At 37.6% G+C, this 11,889-nt stretch overlaps 1 protein-coding gene across 1 annotated transcript in view; it reads left to right on the forward strand.

Moving 5' to 3' along the window:
- FAM83B (family with sequence similarity 83 member B) overlaps positions 1–11,426 on the forward strand; it is an 83,716-nt gene extending 72,290 nt beyond the window's left edge. The window contains exon 5 of the mRNA XM_008149574.3: positions 6,072–11,426. Coding sequence (XP_008147796.2) covers positions 6,072–8,370 — 2,299 coding nt within the window. The 3' untranslated portion in view covers positions 8,371–11,426. The remainder of the gene's footprint in view (positions 1–6,071) is intronic.
- The last annotated feature ends 463 nt before the right edge of the window (positions 11,427–11,889 follow it).

The raw sequence follows: 11,889 nt of genomic DNA on the forward strand, positions 1-11,889 counted from the left end.
TGTATGCACTGCCAGGTCACCAGGACAGAGTGGACTCCTTACTAAAGACTGTGGCAAGAAGCCAGGAGACCTGTGGATGTAAGCAGGACAGTGTGAGAGGAAACCTTAGGAACTTAAAAGTCCGCAAGAATGAGGCAACATGTTAAAGTGGAAGGCTGTGGGCAAGTTACTTAATGTGGTTGCACTTGAGCTTGCTCCTCTCTAAAGGGAAGATAATCATAGAACTACCTCATGCCGTTGTTATGAGAATTAGAGTTAATGCATCCAAAACCTCTAATGTAAGCTGTTATTTTAGGCCTTTAAAAAAACTGTTATTTGCCAATTTCCCTTTCTAGGGGATCCTTTTTGGAAAATGTAGTTTGGAGTTCTAAAGGAAAATGTGTGAAGAGCAGAAATTACAACCAGTGCTTAAAATTAATGAGTCCTTTTAAAAACTCATTATATGTGTATATATTTGTTCAGATCCACTTGATTTTAATTGAAATTTTAATTAAAATTGGGCATTCACTTGACTTATAGAATGGTGTTTATTCATTAATCTCATAATAATGAATGCTTTCCATTTTTATTATTTAACTTGACTTTTAAGATGATCTTTCAACAATAAATTCACCTGAACTTTGTTTTGCTACCATTTGGTGTTAATAGGTGCTATATTTTGAGATGACTATAGCTGAGCTACTTTATTTTTTTAAATAATTTTTATTGTTGAAAGTATTACACATGTCCCTTTTTTTCCCCCATTGACCCCCCTCCAGCCAGTCCCCACCCCCCGCCCCAGACCTTCAGCTAATTGAGCTAGTTTAGAGGTGATTTGGGGAAAAACAAACAACAGCAACAAAAACTGTTATCTTTCTATCTATATCATAAGCCAGAAGCAGAATTAAAATGATCATTTATGGAAGTGGATATGAAATGCCTAAGACCACAGATTATAAAAATTAATCAAAACTCTTAACTAATAACTCTATCTCTTTATGATGTTATGTTAATTTTAAATATATTTATTTTAAAAATTAATGGTTGTCGGCCCTTGTCACTTTTGTTTTTTTCTGACTAATTATCATGAAACTTTCATACTGTTAACAGGATCTGGTGAAACAGTTATGAACCAGTCTTCATAGAAATTGACCAAAATTTTTAGTTCCTTTAGGTTAAAACCATCCTTTGTCTCTTACATTCTGTAATTGTCACTGTTTTTCTCATAGGCAAGAAATTGTAATTGTCACTGTTTTTCTCATAGATAGAAACATCAGTGATGAGAGAAAATCATCAATTGGATGCCTCCTGCTGTGTGCCCCCTACTAGGGATCGAGCCCCACAACCTGGGCATGTGCCCTGACCGGGAATCAAACTGTGACCTCCAGGTTCATGGGCTGATGCTCAACCACTGAGCCACACCAGCCGGGCAGTCTTCATATTTTAAACTCCCAGCATTTTTACACAGGTCTGATGTCTGTACTAACCACAGTCACACATTGTGTGACAGCTCACTCAACATGGTGATGGTTTTATCAGGAAAACCTAAGTGTATTGTCATATCATGATCCTAACATTAATGAGATAAAACAGTTACATACTTTTTATCAATGTGTGTAAATAAAATTTTTTTAATTGGATACCCTCATTTGAAGTTCTATGAAAATCTGGAAGATATTTAGTATTATCCACAACATTGACTGACAGAATTTGATAAGCTCTTTTTAAATCTTATAATCTTTCTAAAAGTTTCATTAAAGTGAAGTAAGTTTCACTGAAGTTATTGGCTCCAAGATGCCATCTTTGATCAGACTTGCTGATCATCATATTTAGAAATCCATGCCACAACCTGTCACTGTTTTCACTCCATGGACATCACTTATCACTTATTACCCCCAATCCAAACTCAGAGTTCTTGAATCACTTTTTGTAAAAAATGTGTTTTTATTGCTTTTAGAGAGAGAGGGAGAGGAAGAGAGAGAGAGAAACATCGATGTGAGAGAGAAACATCAGATCAGCTGCCTCCTGCACACACCCCACTGGGGAATGAGCCTGCAACTGGAGCATGTGCCCTGACCTGGAATCTAACCGTGATCCCCTGGTTCATAGGTCAGCACTCAACCACCAAGCCATGCCAGCTGGGCAATTATTTAATTATTTAGCTAGTTCTCCTGATATGTATTTCATTCTCTTAAATAATGTGATTATACTGCTATTTCTAGATTTATCAATTTTATTTTATCATTATTTTTTAATCCTCACCCGATGACATGCTTGGAGAGAGAAGGAGGGGAGAAAGTGAGAGAGAAAGAGAGAGAGAAAAGAAAAGGGAGAGAGAGAGAAACATCCATCAGTAGTCTTCCTTATGTGACCCACAGGGAATAGAATCCATAGCCCAGGTATGTCCCTGACCAGGAATTGAACTAGCAACCTTTTGATGCACAGGACAATGCTCAAATAACTGAGCCATCCTGCCCAGGCTAAACTGATCACTTTGAGATATGATCTTTTGACTTTATATTATGGCAATCGAAGAGTTATATTTTGTACCCACTCATATCCACTTGCCCTCCTGATTCCCATTCACCCTATACAGTTTATCATTATTTTTTGGTTAAATAAGAAATCTGGGTTTACATTACTGAAGTTGTGTCAGAATTTATTATTGATAAGTGATGAAGTGATTTATGATATGTTTTCTCCTTCACAACAATGTTAATGACCATTTTGTTTTGGTTTTATTCATTGTCTTTGTTTTCTATTAGTTGTTTTTTTTTCTCCCAGTTGACTATAGAATTCTTAGTACAAACTTTTCCAGATGCTCAATTACTACCAACAATCTGTGATGTCCAGTCTGGACTAACAGGTCTTTAATGAGCACAGCTGAGGTTCTGATATTTTCAGGTAGTTTGAGCTACAGTTTTTAAAATCCTACTTTTAATCCCATTTTTAACTCATTTTTTTGTTTCCAGTCATGGTTTTTCTCTCAAATTTGCTCAAGAACATTTTCTATCAGCGTAGGAATTTTTTAAGTCCAAAAATTCATAATTCCAGATGATTTATGTTTTAACTGGCGATAAAACTCTAAGTTAAGTCATTTTTTCCCTCTGAATTTGGAAGGCATTGCCCTGCATTCAAAATTGCTATTTAAGAAGTCTCAAACAATTGTACTTCAAATTCTCTTCATGTAACTTTATATATTTTTTTTTCTTTCTGGGAACGTCTAGGATTACTCTCTTAATTTATTTATTTTAAGAGAGAGCTTAGAAAGGGGGAGAAAGAGAGAGAGAAAGAAACATTGATTTGTTGTTCCACATATTTATACATTCATTAGTTGATTTCTGTATTTGTGCTGGCAGGAGATCGAAACCACTGACTTAATATTTCAGGACGCTCTAACTAACCGAGCTACCCAGCCAGGGCCTAGGATTTCCCTTTTATTCCATGCTATTCTCAAATTTATTAAGATGTTTCTAGATTTAGGCCTGTTTTCCTTTTGTTGTTCTGGGCAATCCCAATAGTTGTGTCTTTGGATTCTGAGAAGCTTTCTCATTTATTCTTTGATAATGTCTTCTCCTCAATTGTCTCTATTGTCTGTCTCTGGAATTCTTAACTAGATTTCAGTTCCCATTGTATTTTTCCCCCTGTAATTTTCTATCCAGTAGTGGGGGTATTATTACTAACAGGCGGATTTCCTCCTGCTTAATATCTATTTTTTAAAATTTTGTTATAAAATATTTTGAATATCTGCTACTTGAAATATTTTCCTAACATCCTGTGTTTTATGTACTTATTTCTCTCTTTATTTCTTTGAAAATATTAATTGTGTGTGTGCATATTTATTCTTATTTGTCCATTTTCTCTTTTCCTCCAAGTACCTTTTTTGTGTTTGTTTGGTTTGGTTTCTATAATGCATCTAAGCTTTTAAGCATTATAAGCTATCTTCTAAACTTTATTCTAATGTCTGTCTATCTTTTGCACTGTCTTTATATTTAAGAATAAGAGACTGTAGAACTTAGTGGAAATTGTGTAGTAAATGTTTACCAATAGGTGAATTCAATCGTATTTTCTGATTTACCAAATCCTAGAACATTTTCCAACTGCCACACATTCATTAGTACCATTATCTTCTCAGATTCCTAAGCTCCACACCTGCAGGTAATTCTTTTATATCCTATGCACAGTCTTTTTATGACCTGCAGATATTCTTTCTGCTTGTTAGTGGCTCACCATTTTTACTCATTCCAATTTCTGCTCTGGTTTAGTCTCTTATCACCTCATTGCAGCTACTTTACTCTTCACAGTGAATGCAATCCCTCATCTTTCAAGTCTATACAACAATTAGCTAAAGAAAAAAAATCATTCTTCAAACATCTCTTTTTATTATAACTTATTCAAACCTGGGAACAGATTCCACACAATCCAACTCTGCTTTGCTTTTAAGGTTCATCCATCTCTTATATAGCTTCTTTACTTCAGGTAAATGTAATTTGTTTCCTGTGTCCAATCAATACATGACCATTATTACTTCCTTTTTCTATGTTTCTTCTTCCACACAAATTGTCCTCCCACACCTTTTGTGTGTGAACTTCAGGGTTGTCTAGTTTCTATCAAAATATTGCTACACTTCCACTTTCTCCAGGGATTTTTCTTGCATTTGATAGCTGACTATTCATTCCTTTGCTTGCTGTTTCTAACACACTTCAGTGTTAGATTGAAATTTCAGTTGGATTGAAATTTTAGTTGGATTGAAATTTCTTTAATGATTCACTTTTGCACCATTTCTTTTAAGTCAGCCTGGTGGCCAACACATCTATAATAATAAAAGCCAGGGCTGCGAGGGAAGCCTGGGTCCTCGGTGCCAGATGGAAGCCGGTGCCGGCAGCTGGGGAAAGGAAGGCCTACTCTTGCACAAATTCCGTGCATCGGGCCTCTAGTGTGTAAATAAAGAACACGTAGTAAATGTTGTACTCATACCATCATTCAATAAGTATTCTAGATAACATTAAGCATATCAGAATAATTAAGTTGCATACTACTGTTTATAGTATTTAGTGTATTTTACATTATTACTCTGCACATTCTTTTAATAATTTAATCTGCCTGCGTTATTGTACCCCCTGTATAAACACTAAAGTCCTTTATTGCGGAGAATGTCTCTGTAGTTTTTTCCTTGTATTAACCCCTATTGCATCATGTAATTATTTGATACATAACATATTAGTCATTTCCTTTTTAGCTCAGTGACTCTGCATATTAATTATTTAGATTTTCAAACAACAGATTTAACATTTTACATGAAGCTTCAAGGTAACTGTTTGCTCTAAACTCTGAAAAAGAGACCGGAAGTTCCACAAAATACTATAAAGTAGTCACAAATTTATTTTCCTAGAAATTGTACCTATATTAGAAGATCTGAATTGGCATTCTGACTGGCATGGTTTGTGAGGATTAAATTTATCAATCCTGAGAACACTGAGTGCACTGTTTAATAACTACTGCCCACAAACCCTCTCTCGGTTTACAAGTCCCCACATCCTATTTGCATAGGCCTATCAGGCATTATAACATGTTCAAAGTATAAAGAATTTTAGCGATTATGCTGTTCTTGTTCTGATTTTGGATAAGAATAAACTGAGGCTCCACTTCATGGGACTAGAGAGATCAGCAGAAACCAGTTCTCTCAACTTTTCCTGTGGCACTAGTTTGCCTGGACCTTGCCCGGATGCTATATATGAAATATCATATCATTTTTTATTCCATAAAATCTTAGCAGGCAGAGATCCAAAATGCATAGCAGACTTTTCTTTGGACTTCTTGTATAAAGAATTGTGGGTGGATTCAAACCCAGAACTTGAGTTGATTTATTATTTAAAATATGAATATGGGAGTGGGGCGGCTTATGTATTTATTACAGGCATGTAATGATTGGAGATGTTCTAAATTATGGTTGTCAAGGAAAACAAATGAAAAATATACTCTTTTGTCGGCATTAAGCCACACATTTTTCTTAGTAGAGCTATATATATTGTCATTAATCTTTTAACTCAGCCAATGTAAAATTTTCTAATTTTGATTTTTTTTTCCCCCAGCTACATGTGGTCATTTGAAAAAGCTCACCTCAGCATGGTTCAGGTAATCACAGGACAACTTGTTGAGTCCTTTGATGAAGAATTCAGGACACTCTATGCCAGGTCCTGTGTCCCCAGTCCCTTTGCTCAGGAAGAATCAGCCAGGGTGAAGCACAGCAAAGCTCTGTGGGAGAACGGCACTTACCAGCGTTCACTCTCTTCACTGGCTTCTGCTTCCAGCCAGAGAAACTTTCTTGCTAGACAAGACCAAATCCATAACCTAGATGCTAGTTACTTCAAAAACAGAGGGCTATACACTCGGAATGAACATGACAAATATAGCATGAGGAATCCTGGATACAAACCTCATTTTGTTCCCAACTTTAATGGTCCAAATACAATCCGTCAGTATCAGCCCAGTCAGAATGAAAATTGGAAGAGGCACAGTTATGCTGGGGAACAGCCAGAAACGGCGTCATACCTGTTGCTGAACAGGACCGTGAATCGCACCATCAATCCTCCTGGTAACTGGAAAAAGCCTTCGGATAGTCTGAGTGTGGCATCCTCGTCCCGGGGAGGCTATGCGAGCCCCCAGGTCACCCCTGCCCAGAGTTTTGGCAATTGGCTTGCCCAGAGGAAAACAACACATCTTGCAGAGAGGAATTCAAATGTCCGGAGGTCTTTTAATGGGACAGATAATCATGTTCGCTTTTTGCAACAACGAATGCCAACCCTTGAAAATACCACAAAGTCATTCTTGCGTAACTGGAGGATCGAATCCTACCTAAATGATCATTCAGAAGCTGCACCTGATTCTAATGGATCGGCACTAGGTGACCGGTTTGAGAACTATGGTAGCTGTGAGAACTTGAAAGCCAGTGCCCTTTATACACATTCGCGGCTTCGCCCCTCTTTAGTGTTTAAACCAACTTTACCTGAGCAGCAAGAAGTAAATAGTTGTACAACTGGCTCTTCAAATTCAACTATCATTGGTTCCCAGGGAAGTGACACACCCAAGGAGGTCCCAGATACCCCTACCAGGGCAGAGCATTTGACAGATGAACCCTTGCCAGAATCCATCCCCAAGCTACCATTGCAGGCAGAGTCGCCAAGAATGCACCCCTTGCAGACGCCTGAAAACCACTCAGCAGTCTTAAACCAAACTACAGATGGCCATCCAGAGTCAAGCAACTATTTATATACAAACTTGTGTGCAAATAAGCAGACAGAAAACCTAAAGAATCAACAACAAAACGAGAATCTGCTTAAAAGGCGAAGTTTCCCATTCTTTGACCACTCAAAAGTCAATTTAGATCATGGAAATAGTAAGCATTATGTTTATAGTACGCTTACCAGGAATCGAATTCGACAGCCTGCAAAACCCAAAGAGGATTTGCTGAAAAGTTCTAAAAGCATGCACAATGTGACCGATAGTGTGGAAGAGGAGGAGGAGGTGATCAAGGGAGACCCGCCGAGTGGCGCAGCTGCCAAGTCCATTTCCATTGCTGCTTTGCTCGATGTGAATAAAGAGGAATCTAACAAAGACCTCACTTCAAAGAAAGAAGTTAAGGGTTCCCCAAGCTTTTTGAAAAAGGGATCTCAGAAGTTAAGGTCATTACTTAGCCTTAGCCCAGAAAAGAAAGAAAATTTATCCAAAAATAAGGCATCTCCCTTTTATAGAATGTGTAGCAGTTCTGACACTTTGGCTTCTGAGGCTGAAGAGAATCAAAACCCCAAAAAGTCAGAACCGAAAGTTGAGTCGTCTCCTAGAAGAAAGCGTGCTTCCTCGTCAAACTCCCAAGGCAGCATCCACAAGAGTAAGGAAGACGTAACGGTTAGCTCCTCCCAGGGGATGCATTCTCCCCCCGATGGAAGTAATGAAATAATGCCTTCTCCAAGTCCAGTTGAAAAGTTCTTAGAAAGGGCGGGGGATGCCTCTGCCCCGAGATTTAACACAGAACAGATCCAATACCGAGATTCAAAGGAGGTTAATAGAGTCGTTGCTCCTGTCAGAAAACCAGCTCCTCCTACAAGGTCACAGCCCAATGAGCTTCTAAGAACTCAGTCAACTGACCGGCGCATTTACAGTCGTTTTGAGCCATTTTGTAAGATTGAGAATTCTATTCAGCCAACAAACAGCATGTCAAATAGCAGTCTCCACCGCCCAGAAATGAAACCCACAACTGTGGGCAATAGCTATGGTAGGTCCAGTCCAAGGCTTCATTACAACACTAATGTTTACCACACGTATCAGCCAAATGAAAACAAGTTTCGAGGATTTATGCAAAAGTTTGGAAACTTCATAAACAAAAATAAGTGAAATACTGTAATTGCAAGTAGATATTAAAATACAAAAGGAATGTGGCTATAATTATTTGTCCCAAGAACATTGTGGACAGTTTTTGTAAATGCCAATAGATTTCTGTGAGGCAGGATTTGGGGTATGATATATATTTTTACCAACATACTGTGTACAGTAAAGTTATTGTTTATGATGAAGTTGTGCTTAATTATGCTACCAATGGAATGTCTCTATAAACACGTAATTTTTAAATGGTAATGGTAAAAAAATGTAATTGGTTTCTTCAGAATGAAGATCTTCTTAAGTCTTAACTAGGAGCTTTAGTGGAGAGAGGGTGTATGGGTTTTAACCATTTATTGCAAAGTCATTCCTTTTATAAAAGGATCCTAATACTCTCAGTGGCTCACATCTTTGTGGGGTTTTCATAACTTCAGATTATGAGAAAATAAGACAAAGCCTTTTTGTTTTAATTGCCTTTAAATTTTACAGGATAACTTGTTATATTTTATTAATGTTGTATTAGTTTTTCTGTGGGGCATATACCACTGGTGGGTAGCACAATAATAAACTTTATAGATCAGCATATTTTTTATGTTGCCTGAGGGTGTTGGCAAAGTATCAGCCTCATGTAGTACAAGTACATCTTAGGGATGTGTCTTCCTTCCAGATGTGCTTCTCTGCACCCTTTCCAGGGAGCCTGTACTTCAGGTATCCATCAGCTGCTGAGCTTTTATAGTCATTTCTTCTTTCAAACTAATAGCAAGGCAGCAGGAATTGAAAAACCTGAATTATTCCTCCCCTTTACATACTTTAAAATAACCTTTTAGGAACGTAAATTTCTACATAAATTTTTATCTTAAGTGTATGACAGTACTTAAGTGTCTTGCTTCCAGAAATCTTTGCTCTTTTTTTATGCTGTGCCAAATACCGGGTGATTTGGCAGTGTTTTCGTAGGAGTGCTGTGATGAATATGGAAAGTGGTACTGTTCTTTCATGACCTTGGGACCTGGCTGAAGGTTTTAAGGCTTCCTGTGTCAAACTCTCAAGGCAGCATCCACAAGAGAAAGGAAGCTGTAACAGTTAGCTCCTCTCAGGGGCTGGGGCTGGATGGGGCAATATTTGATGGTTTTAGAAATTCAAGATTCAGTCAAATATTAATATATGTTATGAGATAATTAAAATAATGGCATTAAAATATCTATGCCATTTAAATAACTTTCCCCAGTATTTTCAAACCATGATAAGAAATACAATGGGAGAAATAATAACAGTCAGGAAAAGAAAACATTTACCGAGTGCTTACTTAGACCAGGTCTTGAGCCTGAATCTAAAGTCACCACAACAACATTTTGTGGGTTAGCATCACCCTCTTTATTTATAGTTGATGACTGAGGTGATAATTGAGACACGAGGTACAAAGAGATAATGCCCCAAGTCACATAATTAATAAGTAATGGTACTAAAGTATCTATCACGTACAGTCTCAGAACATTACCTCCAAAATATGTTCAACTTCTGCCTCAACCAAACTATTAGGGATTAAATGAGAAAAATGTTTATATTTCCTGACTCAAGAGCAATCAACCAAAAAGGATTTAGTTGAATGCCACCAGACAACAGGACACATGGGGCTTAAAATAGTCATAGTAGTTGAGATTAAGGAATTAAATTGAGATTGATGTGTGAGTGTAACCCAGCAGGCCAGTTTTAATTGCTGGGTAGTCATTTTGATCTCTTTCCAGTTCACCTGTGACAATGAGAGGAAGGGAAGAGGAACCATTGGTGAGCTTCAACCTGCTTCTGTACTAGACAAAGAAGCCCATTAGGGTAGGAAGCTAGGCAGGGAATGGAACTCAGGGTTAATTAAATACATGATCCAGTTTTATATTCACAATAACCCTGGGAGATACCTCCTTTGTGCAAATAAGAAAACTAAGCCTCAAAGAAGTTACATAATTTGACAAGAGTTACACAGCTCTTAATTGGTAGAACGGGTTTAAACACAAAAGCTTATATTTTTAACACTATACTACACCATACCCTACTGGCTTCTTATTCCTCTACTAGTAGTCCTGCGCTCAAATCCGTGCACCAGTAGCTCGCTGCCACCCTCCAGTAGCTCTCCGCCCACCGCCCCGCTCTTCGTTAGCTCCCCCTACCCCCTCCCTCAGCCCTCCCTCACAGCTTGCTGCCCTGCCCCCTCCTGTAGCTCTAGGCCACCCGCTTGTAGCTTGCTGCCCCACCCTCCTGCTGATCTGTGATCTGGTCACTACGTGGTTGGTCGTTACACTTCACAGCGTAACAACCATTTGCATATTACCTCTTTATTATATAGGATGCTTGAGGAACCTCCTTTGAAAGGAGTCCCTGTCTTTTGCTCTCTTTACAAATTGCAAAACTATAACAGTAACTCTATAACAGTAGCATTTTATAAACACATTCAGAATATAATATTCAGTTTTAGCATCATTCACAAAAGCAGATTTTAAAACTCTCATTATAACCTAGGGAATTCCCAAGTACTACAACATAGGATTTTATTATTTCGGTAAGTTAAATGTAATAGAAAGTTTTGCACATTTTGTCATAAATTAATAGCATAAAAATAAAACTTTGAGACAGAAGAGCCATTTTCACAGAAGGAACAGCCAAGTATATTTATAAAAAATGAATTAAAACAAAACTGATGTGCATTTCCTTGTAATCAGAAAAGGAATTCAGCTGCAACAAAGCTGTTTCTAATTGTTAGTGGGTTAATTTTTAGAGTCAACTGGAAAGTGTGTACTCTGCAGGTTATTTAAAAACATTAACAGTGAGTAAAAGAGATTTGTAATTTTGCTCATAGAAAAATTGACTTCTGTAATTCTGGACCCCACAGTTAACCAAACCAGATTGACTTTAATATCTGACCCATTCTAAGTTACTATTAGATGGGGCACGTTTCAGAGATAAGGGGATAGTGGGCTAATTGTCTTTAGGCAGCTCTGAAATGGCAAATCCTGAAAATTTAGAGCAATGTAATTTTAAAGCTGAGATTACAAAAAGACTAGTGTGTAGATCATGTTTAAATACAAGCAAGAGCTGGTTGCCTTTCTGTACAGCCGCTGCCATCACTTCTGGAAGCAGTTTTTACACCGTGTCTTGAGTTCCCCCTCTCCCTAGTGAAACTGGAAGTACAGGATGCTTCATTTTATCCACTCGTGACGGGTAGCTTAGACTTTTGCACAGCAGATTTATTCTCTGCCTTTTTTTCCCTTTGGTTATTTTCCTTCTATATTTTTACCTTCAGAAATATCTGTATGTCAGAATCTGTGCAGAGTAACTTTCCAAAGTTTCTGTGGCCGAGAAACTCCTCAAGGTTAAAACTGAGCAAGCACACAGTACTTCAGATAATTTACAGGCACTCCACACTCCATGGATATATTTATTTCAAGTAATATAATTCATTTTGCTCCCAAGTGAGTATTGGTAGAAAGATAATGTCACATAAGAGTATTTTCATATTAAAATTTGGTAAGGTCATTTTTACTTTCTACA

The sequence above is a fragment of the Eptesicus fuscus genome, chromosome 10 (assembly GCF_027574615.1).
Source record: "Eptesicus fuscus isolate TK198812 chromosome 10, DD_ASM_mEF_20220401, whole genome shotgun sequence".
Classification (NCBI taxonomy): domain Eukaryota; kingdom Metazoa; phylum Chordata; class Mammalia; order Chiroptera; family Vespertilionidae; genus Eptesicus; species Eptesicus fuscus.